The 21,313-nt window shown below is 40.4% G+C and overlaps 2 protein-coding genes across 2 annotated transcripts; one reads left to right on the forward strand and one right to left on the reverse strand.

Annotated features, from left to right (window-relative positions):
* Nucleotides 1-37: 37 nt before the first annotated feature.
* On the forward strand, nucleotides 38-6,946 carry phkg2 (phosphorylase kinase, gamma 2 (testis)). Its single transcript, XM_014973684.2, has 10 exons — nucleotides 38-234; nucleotides 444-547; nucleotides 641-816; nucleotides 1,748-1,802; nucleotides 1,888-1,953; nucleotides 3,990-4,153; nucleotides 4,248-4,338; nucleotides 4,894-5,047; nucleotides 5,124-5,249; nucleotides 6,130-6,946. Exons 2-10 carry the CDS (start codon nucleotides 453-455, stop codon nucleotides 6,373-6,375), a joined length of 1,173 nt encoding a protein of 390 aa, XP_014829170.2. The 5' UTR covers nucleotides 38-234; nucleotides 444-452; the 3' UTR covers nucleotides 6,376-6,946.
* On the reverse strand, nucleotides 6,942-18,195 carry cfap119 (cilia and flagella associated protein 119). Its single transcript, XM_014973685.2, has 9 exons — nucleotides 18,178-18,195; nucleotides 17,875-17,909; nucleotides 17,727-17,792; nucleotides 17,482-17,645; nucleotides 16,695-16,765; nucleotides 16,486-16,602; nucleotides 15,666-15,741; nucleotides 15,538-15,594; nucleotides 6,942-7,113 (listed from the first exon to the last, which is right to left on the reverse strand). The coding sequence occupies exons 1-9, from the start codon at nucleotides 18,193-18,195 to the stop codon at nucleotides 6,962-6,964; spliced, it is 756 nt and encodes a 251-aa protein (XP_014829171.2). The 3' UTR covers nucleotides 6,942-6,961.
* Between the last annotated feature and the right edge of the window lie 3,118 nt (nucleotides 18,196-21,313).

Raw genomic sequence — 21,313 nt, forward strand, 5'->3', positions numbered from 1 at the left:
AATCTCATCTCCGGCCACATGGGGTCAGTGTCACTACATCCAGTCGAAACCGGCGAAAAACGACTTTCAGGAATTTGACCAGAATGTAAACATTGCTCCGGACTCAGTAGGGAGTTTTAGTCGGTTTCAGAGCTGCCGGGTCACAAACCGTCATGAATTCCAGCGGAGTGGATCAGTTAAACTGACTGGACGTCGTTTATTTGACCGTGTCCTGTTTTAGCTGCTTCCTGCTCGGTCAGTGAACCTGCCGGACCAACCAAAATGATAACTGGCGTATTTCTAATTTCCTTTTAAGCGGTTGAGTTTTGTGTTAGCTGTAAACACGTAAAGGGTAAAGTCTGCGTATCGGGATTATTGTAAAACAAAAAGAAAATAAGTGTTATCAGGAGTTAGCGGGTTGTTTGTTGTGAATTGTGACATGTGACCTGAGTTTGTTGCTGTAGATTCACATCATGACCAAGGACATCGTTCTCGGAGATGAATTACCTGACTGGGTGGGGGCGAAGGAGTTCTACCAGAAGTACGACCCCAAAGAGGTGATCGGCCGGTAAGTCCAGCTGAGCAGCCGGGTTAGGACTCAGCGTCCCGCCTGGTGGCGGAGGGAACATGATGTACTTTCCGGTGTGTGCTGCTTCTGCAGGGGGGTGAGCAGCGTGGTGAGGCGGTGTGTGCACCGACACACCGGCCAGGAGCTGGCCGTGAAGATCATCGAGATCACAGCCGAGAAGATGACGGCCCAGCAGCTGGAGGAGGTGAAGAGCTCCACCCTGAAGGAGATCCAGGTCCTCAACATGGTGAAGGGCCATTCCTCCATCAGTAGGTTCCGTTCAAACGCCATCAAAACATGGAAAAACTATTTCTCTTATCTTTAGAGTTCAATCAGTCAAGTTTATTTGTATATCTCATTTCAGCAACAAGTGCTTTACAACATAAAAACACAAAAATAAAGACACAGAAGACACCACACAGTCAACAATTGAGAAAACCAGTAAACATTTTACATTTTGTCATCATTTCACATGTTGGTCAGTGTCTCATTTATTATAATCAGAGGACCCAACAATTATACTCAAGGAAGAGTATAGCTACTTCAACATATTTCTACTCAAGTAAAAGTGAACAGTAGCCACCCAAGAAATTCCTCAAGAGTAAAAAATATTTGGCAAAATGTCAATTTATCAATCATTTAATATTTAAATGTTACATGATCAGACAGACAAAAATATAAAGTTAAGTGGAAGTGTTGGTATTTTAAGGACTAAAATTCATATAAATAGAAAAAAGTGTAAAAAATCAGGAAAAAGGACATTTTTCCAAATGAGTTCCTTTCCCAAAAAAACAACTTAGGAATCTTTAACAGAAACTGCAGCTGTGTGTCTATCTGGTGAGTTTCTGGTTAAAACATGTTCATTTTTTATTCAGTGGGTAGAAAATCCAGAAATTTCACTCCAGTAAGAGTAGAGATACTTCATAATAAAATTACTCAGGTAAAAGTAAAAAGTACAGCGTAGTAAAAATACTCCTAAAAGTACATTGTTTTAAAAAATGTTACTCAAGTAAATGAGGAAATGTAACTAGTTACTATCCAACTCTGCTAGTTACAAGGAACACTAATAATAGCAGGTATGTTAGCATAGCTTTGGAATGACATGTTGGTTTGGGGACCCCAGTGAAAATCTGCTCAGGGCCCCATAATGCTTTGACCGGCCCTGTTTTTAACGCTTTCTGTTTGTTTGGTTTCCTCCAGTCACCCTGATTGATTCCTACGAGTCCACAACATTCATATTTTTAGTGTTTGACCTGTGAGTATCAAAACAGAGAAATGAAGTGGGAATATTATTTACATGTGAGAATATTTTGTAGATTTATGTTTGTTTTTCTGGACAGAATGAGGAGAGGAGAGCTGTTTGACTACCTCACAGAAAAAGTGACTCTGAGTGAGAAGGAGACCAGGTGAGCGCCACTGATACTTTAATATTTCTACTGATTATTGCTGCTATTAAAAACAGAATTAAACCTTTTACAAATAATTTTGTGTCAATTTGCTCTTGGCTGGAGAGCGAAGGCGTCTCCAGGCGTCTACCTGCACTCCCTCAGCATCGTCCACCGGGACCTTCAGTAAATTAATCGTCACATAATTTAATTTAATATAATTCAAAACAACTGGCATAAGACATTAAAACAACTCAACACTAAGTATTATTTTCCTAATTTCCTTCTGAATGTCTCAGAAACTCAATATTTCTTAGAAATTTACTTTCTAACAATAAACAGAGCCACTCCAGGATGCAGATAATATTACATACACCAGTATATATCTTAGATGTAAATGAGTAATAAAATAAACAAAATGACAAAAATGAACAAATACATAAATTAATAAATAGATAACATAAATATTTTAAATATTGTCAACTTTAGTTTTTAATATTGTCAGTAATATTTAAATATTTAGGGCTGAAGCGATTAATCGTGATTAATTGATTATTGACAAAATCATGAACTAATTTAGTAATTGATTAATTGGTAACTGGGCTCAAAAAGGCAATTTTTTTGAAAGAATAACAATCAGAACTGTAATTAAGCCAAAATTGCACAGAAATATAAAAAAAAATTCATTTAAGATGAAAAAAGTATTTTCCATTTCAAAATTGAATTAAATGATTTGTTTATTGGGGCCTGCCATTAGCATTACATAGGGAAGAGCATGTAATGCATGGCAGGCACCTGCTGTTCTCCACCCAATAAGGGGTCTCTTTATTTCTTTATTTTTCTTCCATCACCGTTAATGCGGCTCATACCGCTCCATGCCCCCCCCCACAAAAATGGTATCAAAACGTTCAGCTTGATCCCGAGAAGGGAGCTATTACATTTAGTGGGATTTAGAGGTAAAATGACGATATAGAGAAAAAAGAGCAAAAAAAACGAGGCTCAGTGTCTGACAGAGATAGGAATCTTTCTCTCTGAAACACACACACAGCACTGTGGATTTCTGACTCCAACACTCTTTTTAACTCGCCCTCATGGCACAAATATCGCCCTATTGGTCTAAAAGTTGGTCATGACATAGATACACATGCCTGCTCCCGTAAAATGTTTTCAAAAATTTGCTAGGGCTTATGGTTTTTTGTCAGGGTCCTTCAGACCGACGCTGGGTGTCTCACAAGTATAGAAGCTCCGTCTCCAGCATCCTGTCTGACAGCGAGAGCCCAGATGCAGAACGTTACTCACCAAAGCATAGAGGTTCATGGAGGTTTGAAAAATAATTAAAACAAGAAAGAGATAAAACAGCAAGTAAAGTTACAAAGTTAAACACAAAACAATGTGAATTAATTGAAAATACAAAACTAAAAATAAGCAGCAAAACTGATCAAATCAATGCAAATAAAAGTTGACTAGAAAGGGAAAAAAGTAAAATAACTAGATAAATATGTAATTAGTCATTAAAATCCATCAGCCTTGACTGATTTTCAATGGAAACTATAAGCTGTGATGTAAAAACTACTGAGTTTCATAACTTCTCCTTTAAATTAACTGATCAGCGACGCAGCATTTCAGTTTGCCTCTTAGAGTCAAACTGCTCTGTTAATAAATCCAGAAGGTCACTGGCTGTGACCTTGATGAAAACAGGAAGGTCGTTTCTGAGGGGGAGTAAAGATGGCCGCCTGTTGCTCCACAGAAAATGGGTTTCATTGCTGTATGTCAACTTCTGACTGCAACTCCAAACTCCAGTAATAAAGTATTTTACTTTATGCATAAAATAATTAAATATAATGAAGCACAAATGTTTCTATTTTTGTACAGTTTTGGGTTCATTACTGCTCTGACTGTGTTGTTCTTTCAGCAAATGTTTTTTAGAGTGTTTAGTTAATGATTAATCGATTCCTCCCGATTAATCGTGTTAATCGTTGCAGCCCTAATGGTTGCGATCGCTGGTTAGTTCTCAGACAGTGAATGGGAGGCATGAGCCGGTGTGTTTGTGTCACCAGGAGCATCATGCGTGCCCTGCTGGAGGCGGTGCAGTACCTGCACTCCCTCAGCATCGTCCACCGGGACCTGAAGCCGGAGAACATCCTGCTGGACAATCACGGACACATCAAGCTGTCCGACTTCGGCTTCTCTGTGCAGCTGCAGCCTGGAGAGAAGCTCAGAGGTAACCTGGAGATCCCACCCAGCAACTCAGAAACAGAAACACTGATGATTTTATGTCCTGACACGGTCTGAATCGCTTCCTGTCCTCAAATCAGAGCTCTGTGGAACACCTGGATACCTGGCGCCTGAAATACTCAAATGCTCCATGGATGAGATGCATCCAGGCTACGGGAAGGAGGTGGACCTGTAAGTCTGCTTTCCTCCGCAGCATTTCCCTCAGCTTCCCCTCTCTGCGAAAACACAAAACCTAACCAAATATTTTTATTTAGTTCTAGTGGAAATATGTGAAAAACAAGAAAATTTACTTTTCAGCAAGAAATAGGAGCTTCTTTTCAGTCAACCGTTCCTTAATATTGATAAAAAAGTTCTAGTTCCACTGGCGCCGTTACCTAGCAACCCCAGCCCGTTACCTAGCAACCCCAGCCAACCCCAGCCCGTTACCTAGCAACCCCAGCCAAACCCAGCCCGTTACCTAGCAACCCAGTTCTAGGTCCACTGGCAGATTATTTCACTCATAACAAGACATTTTCCCACGTTATAAGTGAAATAATCTGCCAGTGAAACTAAAACTTATTTAAATCAATATTAATGAATTATGTACTAAAAACAAGCTCCTATTTCTTGCTGAAAAGTTACTTGTTGGTTTTGTCACATTCTAAGACATTTTATAAAGTAGATAAACTAGCCGGTAAGGTTTTGTGTTTTGCAGTGCTAACCTCTGTGTTTTGTCCCGACCGTAAGCTGGGCCTGCGGCATCATCCTCTTCACGCTGCTGGCCGGCTCGCCTCCGTTTTGGCACCGGAAGCAGATGCTGATGCTGCGGATGATCATGGAGGGCCGGTACCAGTTCAGCTCCCCGGAGTGGGACGACAGATCCGACACCGTGAAGGACCTGGTGCGCTCCCCGTCAGACCAGCATGGTTTTATCAGGAAGCGGTTTGGTTTTTAACATCTGTGTAAACGGCCGTCAGATCTCCAGGCTGCTGGTGGTGGACCCGGCTGCCAGGCTCACCGCAGAGCAGGCGCTGGCTCACTCCTTCTTCAGGCTGTACCAGAAGGAAGACGTCCGTCTCTTCAGCCCCAGGAAGACGTTCAGGGTGAGCATGCACAGCACAGTCAGGAAATCTACTAAAGTTATATCATGAATAATTCTTTGATATCTATTTTATTTTAGAAAAAGCCAGGTAGCTAAGCTACTATTCTACTGATTGTTTAAGTTACAGAATTTTATGCACAAACTGTTTCCTATTGAAAGGGGCAGCATTATGTGAAATCGACTCTTTTGAGTTTTACATCACATTATAAAGACATTTTACGAGTTTCAAATTTCTACTGAAAAATTGTAAAAAGTTTTCAACCTGTCCAATGTTTTTTTCTAGAAAATTTTTAAGAAAATTTCTGAGTTTGAAAAATCTAAAATTTGCTTAGGATCAGTTGGACTTTTTCTTAGAGGAGCACAAACACCAAACTCTGAAAATTTACAAGTTTTTTCTAGAGAATGTGTACAGTATAATCAATCTGAAATTTTCTAAAACAAATTCTGGCAACTTTTTGACTCTTCATTGTTTTAGAAAATTGCTGCAATCAGTCTCAAAACTTCAGGGGTTTTTTCCAGCAAATTTTCAACTTTTGAAACTCAGAGGTTTCCACATTTTCAGTTTTTTTCTTGAACATTTCTGAGCTTAATCTCAAAATGTCCTGAGTTTTGCCTAGAAAATGTATCGACTTTTCAAACACAGAAATATTCTAGTTTTTAATTTGGAAACATCTCAGATTAATTTCAAATGTTTTTGTTCTTTCATATTTTGACTTTTCAAACTCAGGTATTACTTTGTTTTTTCTAGAGAATTTCTGAGCTTAATCTCTAAATTTCTGAGTTTTTATCTGCAGTGGCCGCGCCGTCATTCTGCAGTAAGAGCAGCTTTGTGACTAAACTCTTGATGACTTGCAGCATCTCTCTCTTCTCGTCCCGTCCAGGTTCTGATCGTGAGCGTTCTGGCCTGCATCAGGATGTACAGCCGGTACCGGCGGGCGCGACCTCTGACCCGGGAGGTTCTGGCCAGAGACCCGTACTCGCTCCGCGGCGTGCGGAAGCTAATCGACGGCTGCGCCTTCCGGATCTACGGCCACTGGGTGAAGAAGGGCGAGCAGCAGAACCGGGCCGCTCTGTTCCAGAACACGGCCAAGATCGTCCTGCTGGGCCTGGAGGACTTTGAGACGTAGAGCCGCTGTAAACCCTGAGCCGTTGCTTTTAGTTTGTTTTTATTTAACCGTGTGCATGTTGCTGCCACGTCGTGTTACTGTCTAATTCTGACATGTGCAATTCAGGGATCAGGAAGTGCGACGCCTGAACGCATCGCTGCGACTTCAAGATGCATGTGTTGATATTCCTTATCTTGTCGATCCAAGATTGAGAGTGAAATGTTTTTTTCTGCGATGCACTTCGTATGGGAGGACACGTTGCACAATAATTTCCATAAGTACACTGTGTATATTTAGACTTTGACCTGCAGAAGGAAATTGGAAATGAAAACATTCAGATGTTATTTTTACAGCCTCGTTATTTTAACGCTCAGACTCTCCAGAGTTGGGTGTCGGTACTGTAGGTTACTGTAGTTCTGATTCAGGCATTCCTCAACAACGTAACCACTCACTGATGGTAAAAGCCAGCAGCAGCATTCCCGACTCTTTGCTTTGATCATTTCCATTTAAAGTGCCTGCTTCAGGATTGTACTGTATGTGAATTCAAATGTTTTACTGACAATAAAACAGATGGTTAAGTAGTTTAATTGAACGTTGGCTGTTCTGGTTATTTTTTGCCTTTCTTGCCGGATTTGGCGGACTGGGCTTTGCTGCTCTGCTCGGACACCGTCTCTTTGATGCGCTGGTCCAGCTGCTTGGACACCTGCTCCATCTGCTCCTTGACCTCCTGCTCCACCAGGGCCTTCAGGTCCACGGAGGCTGGAGGACGACACACAGTGATCATGCGGTAAACACAGACGGCCATTTTGATAGCCGCCTGATAAAACATCTCTAAGAAACCTTAAAATTATAGATGCTATCTGTAAACTTACATTTAATTAATAGTTTATTAGATTAAAACTGGTTCCCATCACAGTGGGATACCAACTAGTTACATTTACTTGAGTCACTTATTATTGTCATTTTGGTCATTAAAATACCAAAATTTCCACTTAACTTTATACTTTGATATTAAGTTTATATTTAATATTTTTGTGTTGTTATGTGCCAGTTTATTGACATTTCACAGGTTTATTCTACAGAAGTGTTCAGTTGTTGCCATCTAGTGGCAGGATTAGGTACTACATTTTAAGAGCCTGCCGTTTTTGATGATGTCATAAAAAGTAGACAAGGCAGGAGAATACTAAGCATGGTTTTCTCTCAGTAACACGGCAACTTCGATTCAGTCGGTCTTTGAAAGCACTGTTGGTATGTATTAAATTTCGCAATGGATCTTTTGTTTATTAAGAATAATTTAGCTGTTTGTAAAAGCAGTATTTCCCTTAAAGAACGTTTAGCCGTGCACTAAATATTTTCTCTGGAGCAAATTTATTGTACCCTTAGGTGCTGTATTGTTTGTTACTGTGTATTATTTCTGAACGTTTGTATGTTCATTTCTGTTGTTTTACCCTACTCCAACTGGCTTCAGTAAAGAGTCAACGTAAGCCCTCTTGTCTGTGTGGTCATCTTGGAGAGGAGTTTATCTGAATGTCGACTCCAACAAGGCGATGGAGGTTGAGGACATGACAGTAAAACAACACTTTCTGCTAGACCACTTTCTACATTGAAAGAACTAGTCGACTGGAAAATAACCCGTTCATAAAAAGTAAGCAAACGCTTTAGTCTTCATCATGTCAAGGAAAAGCTCCATATCAGGATCTGTTAAAACAAGATCACGCATCTCAGGCTCATCTAAGCAGTCTACAAGTTCGGCAGCCAGCAAGGTAGCTGCAGCATTGGCACGTGCAGAAGCAGAAGCAGCAAAAGCTGAAGCAGCATTTGTTGAGAAAGAGTTTAGACTGAGGATACAACAAGCAGAGCTTGAGGCCTCAACACAGCTTCAAAAAAAACATTTGGAGGCTTCGTTGGATAAAGTTCGTTCGCAGAAAAGGGCTGCAGCTGCAGAAGCTAAAGCAGAAGTTTTGGAGTCAGCTGTGGAACAGCATGGTGAAATGTTTAGTGAAATTGACGTTCCAAATGTGGATCCAGAATCACGCACAAAGGAATATGTAGAGGGATCTATCCACAGTGAAGGCACTTTTGGCATGCCTAAAATAAAAACCTATTCATGTGATAAAGACCTGAAACCAACCCAACATGAATCTATACATGACTCTGATAAAGGAATCTATGCACCAGAAATGGCCTTGCCAGTGCAGCCAAAATCAGAACATACCATAGCAACTCAGGCTCAGAATCTAACCATGACAGTTGGATCCAATAACCATTTTGGGAAACAGTCAAGATTAATTGGAAAATCTATGCCAAAGATTGAGCAAAACACAAATTATTTGGAGAATCCTACAGACACTTTCTACAGTAGGACGGACTTTAGAAAAAGAACCGACAACTTGCCTCTGTTACAGAATGCTAGTTACAAAGATAATGGTCCACAAATGAGTCAAGGGGAAGAAAGTAAATGTATGTCAGACCTTGTTAGATTCATTGCACGACGCGAGTTAGTGTCCACTGGTCTCACACAGTTCAATGACCGTCCTGAGTGCTTTAGGGCCTGGAGAGCATCATTTTTGAGTGCCATCAGAGATTTAAACCTCTCAGCCAACGAGCAGCTAGATCTTTTAGTAAAATGGCTAGGGAAAGACTCAGCAGAACATGCTAGACGTATAAGAACAGTGCATGTGAATTACCCCGAGTACGGACTCAGGGCAGTTTGGGACAGACTAAATGAGTGTTACGGGGCTTCAGAGGTGGTTGAGAACTCCTTGTTCAGAAGGTTGGAGAGTTTTCCCAAAATCTCTAATAAAGACCACCGCAAATTAAGAGAACTCGGAGATTTGTTAATGGAGATAGAGGCAGCCAAGGCAGATGGTGATCTACTAGGTCTAAGTTACCTAGATACGCCTCGTGGCATTAACCCTGTTGTGCAGAAGTTGCCATTCTATTTACAAGAAAAGTGGCTAACATCAGGATTTCAATACAAAGAGGAACACATGGTTCTCTATCCTCCATTCAGTTTCTTTGTGAATTTTGTGTGTAATCAAGCTAAAATGAGAACTGACCCCAGTTTCATGCTGACAGCATTGCATAATGATTCAACTGAGCACCATAGGCCAGTCCTGAGAACTGATGCTCATAAGCCTTTCGCTGTACTGAAAACCGGGGTCTCTCCTAAGACATTACCTAGACAGCACTGTGGCTCTGTTCAAACCAGTATTCCATCTGCAAGTAGGCCCGTCTCAACAGATGATCCAGCCAAACATTGTGTGCTACACAACAAACCTCACCCTCTTTCTAAATGTAGGACCTTCAGGGGAATGCTCATTGAAGAACGAAAGGCAATTCTGAAGAAATATGGGATTTGTTATAAGTGTTGCAAAGCTCTACATTTGGCAAAGAACTGTGATGAAGAGATAATCTGCACAGAGTGTGGAAGTAAAAAACATGTTACAGTCCTACACCCAGGGACTGCACCGTGGTCGAGTACCCCAGATTCCTCTATATCAGAGAATGGCGGGGAGGGAATAAATGACAGCAAGGAAATGGCTGTCTCCACGACATGCACGAAAATCTGTGGCAAGGAAATCTCAGGACGTTCCTGTTCTAAAATAAGTCTTGTGAAAGTATTTCCTGCTGGTCATCCTGATGCTGCAGTTAAGATGTATGCAATATTAGATGACCAAAGTAATAAATCACTTGCACGGTCTGAATTTTTTGATCTGTTCAATATATCAGGGATAGCCACACCATATTTCCTGAAAACCTGTGCAGGAACTATGGAAACAGAAGGCAGGCAGGCCCGTGGCTTCATGGTCGAGGCTAATGATGGCAGCATTCAGCTCTCTTTACCAACATTAATTGAATGCAACGAGATTCCAAATAATCGTTCAGAAATCCCGACACCCGAAGTGGCATTGAACCATAGCCATTTGAAACCTCTTGCAAAGAATTTCCCCAAGCTTGAGGAGCAAGCTCCTATTGTGCTCTTATTAGGCAGAGACATTATCAGAGTACATAAGGTTAGAAAGCAAGTAAACGGCCCGCATAATGCACCATATGCCCAAAAACTAGATTTGGGTTGGGTGATTGTTGGTGATGTATGCATTGGAGATGTCCATAAGCCATCTGTGGTGACCTCCTGTTACACCAACATCTTAAAAAATGGACGGCCCTCTTTATTTGAACCATGCCCACAGGGTTTCACAGTTAAAGAGCGATACTGCTATGATGACCCCATCGCAGTTTCTTCTTTAAACAAAGGCATCGTCACTTATGAAGGCTCCGATGCTGATGTCTTTCACCAAACAAAGGATGATGACTTGGAGGCTCCTTCAATAGAGGACATTCAATTCCTTACAATCATGGACAGAGAAGTACACCAGGATGAAAAGAACAACTGGGTGGCTCCTCTTCCTTTCAGGACATGGCGACCACAGCTTCCAGACAACCGCTTACAAGCACTTAAGCGACTCAACTCACTGCAGCAAAATTTCAGAAAGAAACCTGAGATGAAACAGCAGTTTTGTGATTTCATGGAAAAGATCTTTAAAAATGGGCATGCAGAAGAAGCACCTTCACTGAAACCCGGGGAGGAGCATTGGTATTTACCTTGCTTTGGGGTTTTTCATCCAAAAAAACCATCTCAAATAAGGGTTGTCTTCGACTCTAGTGCACAGCATAACGGACTTTCCTTAAATCAGGTACTTTTGACAGGGCCTGACCTCAATAATAGCCTCATTGGGGTTCTTCTGAGGTTCAGAAAGGAACCAATTGCCTTTTCAGTAGACATACAGCAAATGTTTTACTGTTTCACGGTCAAACCAGAAGACCGCAATTTTCTCCGGTTTCTCTGGTTCAAGAATAACGACCCTGAAGGAGAGATAACAGAATACCGCATGAAGGTGCACGTTTTCGGAAATAGCCCTTCGCCTGCAGTAGCTATTTACTGCCTCAGAAGAGCAGCAGAGGATGGTCAAAAGGATTTTGGAGAGGATGCTAGACAGTTTGTTGTCCGCGATTTCTATATGGACGATGGCCTGAAATCTCTTCCTTCTCCAGAGGATGCCATCAGCCTTCTGAAAAGGACACAAGAAATGCTAGCTTGTTCAAATCTCAGGCTACATAAGCTGGCTTCTAACAGTAAAAGGGTGATGGAAGCCTTTTCCTGCGAGGATCATGCTGCAAACCTGAAAGACCTGGATCTTGATTCTGATAATCTGCCTGTGCAACGCAGTTTGGGTTTGCTGTGGGACTTGGATTCAGACACTTTCACTTATCAAGTTCAAGAGGAGAAAAAAGCTTTTACCCGACGTGGAATCCTCTCCACTGTAAACAGTCTGTATGACCCACTCGGATTTGTGTCTCCTATCACCATTCAGGGTAAAGCACTCCTTCGGGAATTCACCATAGATTCCCCGGACTGGGATACTCCCCTTCCCCCAAAAAAGGAGAAGTTGTGGGAGATCTGGAGAAACACTCTTAAAGAGCTGCAGCATTTTAAGATCCCTAGATCGTACACACATGTGCCACCATCTGCTGCTAAGCACACGGAACTATGTGTGTTTTCAGATGCCTCGGAGAGAGCAGTGGCAGCAGTTGCATATTTAAAGACTGTGGATGAACATGGAAAATGCTACACGGGTTTGATAGCAAGTAAAGCAAGACTTGCTCCACGGCCTGGATATACTATACCCAGACTGGAGCTTTGTGCCGCAGTTATGGCAGTGAACTTGTCGGAGGTGATTGTCTCTGAAATTGACATCCATTTCACAACAATCACCTTTTATACAGACAGTAAAGTTGTTCTGGGCTACATTTACAATGAGAAAAGGAGATTTCATGTATTTGTTCACAACCGAGTCCAAAGAATCAGACGCAGCACACTGCCACAGCAATGGCAGTATGTGCACACGGAGCACAACCCTGCAGACATTGCGACACGACCTGTCCCAGCAGAACTTTTAAGAAACACAATATGGTTCACTGGCCCAACCTTTTTGTCCAAACCAAAAGACACCTCAATTGTAGATCAAACATTTGAGCTTTTGGAGCCAGAAAGCGATCCTGAAATAAGACAAGTGACAACTCTGTCAACAGTGGTGTTTCAGCAGCTTAGATCTCATCGTTTCAATCGCTTTTCATGCTGGAGAACAGTTGTTAAAGCAGTTGGTGCTTTAATCCACATCATTCAATGTTTCAAAAGGCAGCAGAGGAATCTCTCAACTGAGTGTAAAGGCTGGCATTTGTGTTCCTCACACTTATCAGTGGATATTCTCAACTGCAGCACCACAGTCATCCTTAAAACTGTTCAACATGAAGTCTTTGGAGAAGAGCTGGAACTACTTGCTTCTAATAAAAACATTCCAAAGAGTAGCCCACTCTGGTCTTTGGATCCATTCATTGACAAGAAGGGAATTATACGGGTAGGAGGTCGCCTTCAGGAAGCAAGCTTGAGTTCTGAAGAAAAAAGACCTTTGATTCTACCTGGCCGTCATCATGTCACCACCCTGATAGTTCGTCATTACCATGAAGAGATTCAACATCAAGGGAGGCATTTTACTGAAGGAGCCATCAGATCTGCTGGTTTTTGGATCCTTGGTGGCAAACGGTGCGTGAGCAAGCTCATCTTTGAGTGCATCACATGTAGAAAGCTCAGAGGAAGGTGTGAAGTTCAAAAAATGGCAGATCTCCCAGCCGACAGGCTCAGCATGGAACCGCCATTTTCGAATATTGGCCTAGATGTTTTTGGCCCCTGGTCTGTAGCAGCCCGACGAACAAGAGGAGGTCATGCAGAGAGCAAAAGATGGGCTATTCTATTCACCTGTTTAAGTGTTAGAGCTATCCATATTGAGGTCATTGAATCTCTGGATACCTCCAGTTTCATAAATGGATTGAGAAGGTTCCTGGCAATCCGAGGACCAGTGAAGCACATCCGCTCTGATAGAGGAACTAATTTTGTCGGAGCCTCAAAGGTCCTAGGAATCCCATCAAACATTGATGGAGAATCTGTGAAGAAATTTCTTTCGGATCATGACTGCATGTGGACCTTCAACAGCCCACACTCTTCTCATATGGGTGGAGTGTGGGAACGGATGATTGGTGTCGCACGCCGCATTTTGGACTCGATGTTTCTTCAGATGGGGTCTTCCAAACTCACACACGAGGTGCTCGTAACCTTCATGGCAGAGGTCACCGCCATTGTGAACAACAGACCATTAATTCCTGTCTCCAATGACCCTATGGATCCATTCATTCTTACACCGGCAACATTGTTAACGCAGAAAGTGGGTCCTTGTCCGGCACCTGTAGGGGACTTTGATGACAAAGACTTGTCTCGACATCAGTGGCGCAGGGTCCAAAGTCTGTCAGACACATTCTGGACCAGATGGCGCAAGCAGTATTTATCTACTCTGCAACCTCGCAAAAAGTGGACATCTGAACACAGAAGTTTAAAACCAGGAGATGTTGTGCTCCTAAGAGACAATGCAGTAAAACGCAATGTTTGGCCTATGGGCATCATTGCTGAAGTGTACCCCAGTAAAGATGGACTTGTTCGGAAAGTTCAGGTCAGAGTGACAAGTGCAGATGGCGTAAAGTTGTTCTTGCGACCTGCAAGTGAAACGGTTTTGCTTATTTCTTCCGAAGAGTAATGTTGAGAATGTTATTAATGGTGAAACAAGTAAAGTTTCAGGCGGGGAGTGTGTTGTTATGTGCCAGTTTATTGACATTTCACAGGTTTATTCTACAGAAGTGTTCAGTTGTTGCCATCTAGTGGCAGGATTAGGTACTACATTTTAAGAGCCTGCCGTTTTTGATGATGTCATAAAAAGTAGACAAGGCAGGAGAATACTAAGCATGGTTTTCTCTCAGTAACACGGCAACTTCGATTCAGTCGGTCTTTGAAAGCACTGTTGGTATGTATTAAATTTCGCAATGGATCTTTTGTTTATTAAGAATAATTTAGCTGTTTGTAAAAGCAGTATTTCCCTTAAAGAACGTTTAGCCGTGCACTAAATATTTTCTCTGGAGCAAATTTATTGTACCCTTAGGTGCTGTATTGTTTGTTACTGTGTATTATTTCTGAACGTTTGTATGTTCATTTCTCAGTTTTACCCTACTCCAACTGGCTTCAGTAAAGAGTCAACGTAAACCCTCTTGTCTGTGTGGTCATCTTGGAGAGGAGTTTATCTGAATGTCGACTCCAACAAGGCGATGGAGGTTGAGGACATGACAATTTTTAAATATTAAATGATTGACTAATAACGTATTTTGAACCTTTTAATGTTGTAGTTTGACCGCCATCCAGCAGAGGGCGCCGCTGGTCATCCCTACGCGGAACCATTTGAAACAAAGATGGCGGCCAGACCGGAACGGCCACCGGTCCGAACAGAGTCCCGTGTTGGATGTTAAATACCTTTTATGCGGTTCTGTTTTGAAATCTAAACAGTAGATAAACTCCACAGGGAACAACCAAGGAAATTATAACAGGATGTCAATAAAAACGGGAGATTTTGAGGATTGTAATGAGTTAAATCATTCATGGAGCGAAGTTTTAATATTCCTTCAACAACAACAGACGGTACTTCTGTATTAAGGTCCGTCTGTATTACAGTTAATCATCCCACATGATTAACACATTTTACTCGTTTCATCTTCTATTTTTCTATTGAGCAACTGACAATGTTCCTGTTTTTCTAAATATAGAGAGTTTAATAATGTGAGAAAACCACAAATTTCTGCTTATTCAGGAAGTATTTAATGCAACTGACAAAAAATGTTAACATTTAATTTGTTTTTTTATTATTCATGTTATGAAAAATTTTGCCTTTATGTTGTTAAAATATGGTCGACCCTCTCGACTGAAGAAAAAACTCCGGTTTTTAAGAAAATAGCCACTTATCAATTTATTGTTTGTTGATTGATAAGAATCCACAAAGGTCTGAAAATCTGCCAGCAGATTATTTCACTTATGAAAATTTTCCTTAGGAAGTACGAATTTTTCATAAATATTAAGGAATTACTGACTCAAAACAAGTTCATATTTCTTATTGAAAAGTTATTTGTAAGTTAGTTTTGTTTTATTCCAAGTGTACTAAGATATTCGCACTAGAAACTGAAACTACTTGATAAGATTTAGTTTCACAAATCTTCACCAGAATTTGTAGTAAACTGTAAAAGTCATGTTACCTTCTGCAGCTTCTTCCTCCATGGCCGAAGTTTTCTGTGTCTCAGAAGAATCGTCCCCTGTTTTGGATGAAAAGTTTTTTATTATTTCGTCTCCAGTTTTGATGCAGGTTAAACAGAGAAACTGTCACCTTGTTCAGCGGACTCGTCTGCAGCCAGCCCCTCTCCTCCCTTCCCAGAATAAGTTAAAAACAAGTCAAGTTTTACCTGTTGGGAGATTTAAAAAGGAGAAAATAATTCAGTGTCAACTTTACTCCACATATTGTCACACGAATGAATCACAGAAAAGAAATTATAAATCCCAAACTTCTTTTAAAATGTGTAAGTAAGAATATTTTAATATTTGTTTGTTCTAAAAAAAAAGGGACACATCAAATTTGTAGAAAAACAAGATTTATTTTGCTAGATTTATTTGCTAGAAAATTTCTAAATTTCAAAAAGCAAATGAAGTTTCTTCTCAAAGATTTTCTAGATAATTTGTGACTTTTTAAACTCAGAATTTCCATATTTTTGGGGAAAAGTTCTGAGATTAATCTCAAAATTTCAACATTTTTAGATTTGAGTTTTTCTAGCATATTTGTGACTTTTCTCTGAATTTTCCTTGTTTTTTGAAATAAATCTCAAAATTTTTGTTTTTGGTGTTTTTGCTGGTAATTTTTTACTGTACATGTTTTGTTTTGTTTTTTAAAAGAAAATCTTAGGTTTTTCTAGCAGATTTTCAACTTTTCAAACTCAGAAATTTTCATGTTTTTTTTTCTAAAACAATCTGAGGTTTTTTGGCAAAAATGTACTGGTTTTTCTACCTACAGTGGCCCTAATCTGCCATTGAACAGGGCAGATTTTTCTCCATATTGGGTGAAAATCATGAAAGTTTCCCAACTAAAACAGACCTTTGGGATTTTCCATGCTCCCGTTCTCCCATTGGAAGAAGCTGGGCTGAACGGACGTTACCTGGGGGGTGAATATGTACTTGTAGAGTCTGTCGTGCCGCAGGTAATGGTCCTGGATGTAATTTAAAACGCAGTTGACCTCATCCAGGCTGAACAGCTTGACGCTGAAGGGAGGTCTCTGGTGGAAGAGAGACGAGCGCATGAGGAGGCGACGCGGCGGTGAGATAAAAGTTCAGCTGCGACTAAAACAGGCCTGTTGGTGACACACACCCTGACCGAGTGACACAGCAGGAGGTCGTTGCAGTACTTGAAACACTGCTCAGAGTTGTTGAGAGGAGTTTCTGCAAAATGAAGAAGAATATTTCCCTCTACTTAAAACTAATCTAAAAGCTCATCAGACCGAAATATAAAGTTAAGTGGAAATTACAATAATTCATATAAGTTACAAAAAATAAAATCATGCAAAATAAATTTTTTCCAGATCCGTTACTTTCAATAAAAAACTGATGAAACTTTAACAGAAACTGCAGGTGTGAGTCTGTCTGCTGAATTTCTGGTTAAAACATTTTAGCTTTTTATTCAGTGGGTAGAAAATCCAGAAATTTCACTCCAGTAAGAGTAAAAATACTTCAAAATAAAATTACTCAAGTAAAAGTAAAAAGTACAGCGTGGTAAAAATACTTCTAAAAGTACATTTTTCAACAAAAGTTACTCCAGTAAATGTTACTCATTACTACCCAACTCTGGTTATAAGACAGATAAATGGTTTTCCTGTAAGATAAGTTGTCTCTCGCCTGTAGCACGTTTAGCAGCGTACAAGGATGACTGACAGCGCTAAGCTCCGCCTCCTGGCTCTGATTGGTTGTTTTTGGTGTATTTCTTCAGAGAGGAAGTGGATTGGAGCGATCTTTTCACAGATTATCACAAACCGTCACGATATGGAGACACTTCTAACCAATACAACATATTTTAAAATGTTTTCAGTGGATATTTAACCTAAAATATGCAGTACAGTGTATGTAATGCTTCATAATAAAAACAGCTGAGCTTTGCTCACCTATGTTGGCCTCGTGGATGGACTTGATGATGGAAACCAGTGCAGACGTCTGCTCCTTACTGAAGCCCTGCTGCCTGCAGAAAAGCACCGTTTGGACGTACAGCTCTAGCAGGACTCCTTTCTTTGGCTCTGGGAGGTCGACAGCCAACACGCTGCACAGGGCACTGCCACAGACCAGAGGAAGCGCCGGTTAGAACATGGAGCCTCTCAGGCATGCAGGAGCAAAGGACCGTAAACAGAAACACCTTTCCAGATCAGGAACCGACTGGATTTGGTCAATGACCTCCATGTCGTGGAAGCTGATGTCTGTCCTGGGAAGAACAAATCCAGGGTTAAAACCTGACGTTGGGCGATTTTTGGTGTAGATAAACAAAAATGCAATGATGATGTTACCATAGCAACAACTTTGCTTTCAGGTCCCGAGGTACCTATGGAGAACAGGAATCTGTTTTTATTACCTGGGAAAATTAAACTAAGCTAAAAATAATCATTAAATAAACACAGTGTCTCTGCTTATTTCTATATGCATTGCATCATATTTTAGGTATTTTGGGGCCCTACTTTAACTTGTAGGTTTTTTTTTAATCATTTTTGATGAAAAAACTCAATTAAAACAAAATAACTAAATAATAATTAAATATAAACGTACAATTAAGATAATAAAGCAGCAGCCAGCTGGCTACGTGAGGAGCTTACCTTAATACTAGTGTCCATTTTATTTCTTTAGTTAACAAACTGCAACAATTCAGAACTAAAAACAAAAAAAAACCTGTTAAATACTTATTTGCTTATAAACTTACAGTGACCGTTTAAGATGTCTAAAAACGAAACACAGGGTTTGGTAAATGTTAAATATTAGGATTAGAGGATCTAAAACAGACCGCAAAGCGACTGGCACGCATCTGTTTGAGTCAGTGGTAACCTAGCAACGGCGCTAAATCAGCTTCCGGTTTCCGGTAACTAAAACTGTTCCCCCAAAATATTAGCATGGAAAGAAATAACAGTATAGTTTTATGTAAGTAGACACACAAAGAAAGTATGAATAAACACGACGAGGACGAAACATATCCACCACAGAGGCCACCGTGCTCACTGCTGCTAGCAATTTGAGTCCGTGGTAACCTAGCAACAACGGCCAGCCAGTTTCCGGTCTAGCCTAACTCAAAACTGTTCCCCCAAAATATTAGCATGAGAAAAATTAACATCATAGTTTCATTTAAGTAAATAATGAATAAACACGATGAGGACGTAATATCCACCACAAAGATCACCATGCTAATAACTGTTAGCCGTCTGAATAAATAAAAATATTTTTTTATTGGCGCCCCAGACAATGTTCAAAGGGGTGGCCAGACCAGGTCAGGAAAAATGCTAAAGTAAACAATAAAAACATATTTTAAAGAATCAATAAAGCAGAACCGTGTATGAAACCAGTGGTGGCCCCGAGGGGTGGCCAGGCGGGGGCCATGGCCAAAACGGGTAAAATGAGAATCATGTTTAGTTAATGGAAAGGTCATTACATAATCACCACACAGAGTGAAATATTTCCAGGCTTTATATCTTGTAACTTTGGTGATTTTGGCTTACAGAGAATGAAAATATTCAGAGTCTCTGAAAGCTGAGTGGAAGGAAAAATGTGAGATAAGTGAAGGATAAATGCTGTGTTTAAAAGATTTTGAAGCACAATCCAGGCACGATCATCAATCACAATCCAGGATCATCAGAAAACATAACATCCAGAACCAGAATTCAGGGATGAGTCTGAACTCTGGAGGAGCTGCACAGATCCACAGCTCAGGTGGAACAATCTGTCTGCACGACTATTACCTGTAGAATCCACAAATCTGGCTTTTATGGAAGAGTGACAAGAAAAAAAAGAAGCATAAGAGTTTAAATTGCAGTTAAAAAGAAAAAAACCAAGGCAGAGAGAACCTGTCTGCATGGCGGTGGCAGAATCATGATGTGGGAATGCTTTAGATCAGCAGATCCCAAAAAATCTCATTAAATATAAAATGCAAAAATTCATTTATTGAATTTTTGTTATTTATTTATTATTTACTTTTTTATTATATTTATTATTTACTTTTTTCTCCCTTTTATTTAGTTTGACCTGCTCAAAAATGAACAAAATTTTTATGGAATCTGTAAATCGCTGAAAACATAAAAAAGGCTTTTGTTTTTCTTTTTTTCATCAAAAAAGAAAACAGATAATTGCCACAAGTTTCTGGTTCAGTTCTTTTCTATTTTGCTGGCCAAGTTTTTTACTATGATCAACTTGTCATAAGCGGATGAAAAAAATAATTCCAAGGGCCACAAATGGCCCCTGGACCACACTTTGGACACCAACTTAAACTGGATTTTTAAACTCAGAATCCAGTTTAAATTAGTAAACCTCAGGTAGAAACATGCACATGAATTTCATTTCTAATGACCTTTATTACACTTTAAAATACCAAAGTATTTTATTTGATAAAAGCAGAAATTTGACTCTCTTTGGTTTCGCAGTAAAAACATCTCGTTTTCACAGGTCACTGATTATTTTTTCTCTCTTACTACCATTTGTTATCAGGCAGATGTTCCTTTAAAATCCTTGTTATCAGTGTGATAGCAAAGCGCTTCATGTCATCCAGACGTGTCATATCAGAGTTTCACCACCACAGATGAAGACGTTTTTAAAAAACTCCTGCTATCAGATGCTGCAGAGCCGCTCGGCGCCGAAGATCAACACATCTCTGGTTGCGCAACATAAATATTTCCATCAGCGCTGCAGGCCAGGAGTCGAGCTGCTAATTAATAAAAACAGGTTGTAGTTCTGCTGCGGCGAGGCCAGATGAGATGTTTCTGACAACCCAACCCAAACGCAGCAGAGATGACTGTTATCGCTTCGACCTTTGACCTCACAGCAGCAGAAAGCGTTCAGCTCTTCTGAAAGCTGCTGTCAGGTTTTTATTGTCCTGCAGATGGTCGTTCTGAATCGTTTGGTTGTTTTCATGCAGTCGGTCTCATCGAACGCTGCAGCTGAAGATCTACAGAATCAGAGGCGCTAAAGGAAGCCGTGGGCCTCGGGGGTTTTTATCTGAGCATCGCAGCAGCAGCAGCAGCAGCAGCAGCAGCAGCAGCGCCGCAGCGCCCAGCCCTGCTGCTGCTGCAGCGTTGCACAACAGCTCCTCTGTTCCTGCTGCAGCAGCCACCGAGGGGCCGACAACACCCAAACTGAGGGAAACTGAAAAATATTTTGATTATTTTTACGGTTTAAAAAGCTGCAGACAATAAGAGAAGATCTGAAAGTTCATCTTTGTAGTCAGATCAGAGTTAGGAAGAGCAGCCAATCACTTCACTGAAGTAAGAGTAAAACGGTAAAAAGTTCTGAGTAACCGATCAATGATCAATCATCTCATATTTAAAAATGATCATCAGACAGACCAAACTATACAGGATGTTTGGTATTTTAATGACCAAAATGACAATAATGGTTACTAATGGTAATCTCTGGTTGCGTAACATTTATATTTACTTGAATAGTGTTTTAAAGCACAGCGTAGTTATTTTTACTACGCTGTGCTTTACTTGATTAATTTTATTATAAAATCTAAATTTATTGTGAAGTTTAAATGTATATTTATCAATATAAATTTTTATTTTTATATATGTATATGCTAACTTCGGGCTCTTGGGGGCCGTCTGGTGATGTGGAGGCCCTAAGCAGCTGTTTAACTCGCATATGCTTTGGGCCGGCTCTGATGAGCCTGACTCATAAACGCAGATCTATTCAGGCTAATTCTATGATTTACTATTTATTTTCAATTTATAATTCATAATTAGATTTTCTGAA

This window comes from Poecilia mexicana, unplaced genomic scaffold (assembly GCF_051168715.1).
Source record: "Poecilia mexicana isolate PSO_F unplaced genomic scaffold, ASM5116871v1 scaffold_19, whole genome shotgun sequence".
NCBI classification, from domain to species: Eukaryota; Metazoa; Chordata; class Actinopteri; order Cyprinodontiformes; family Poeciliidae; genus Poecilia; species Poecilia mexicana.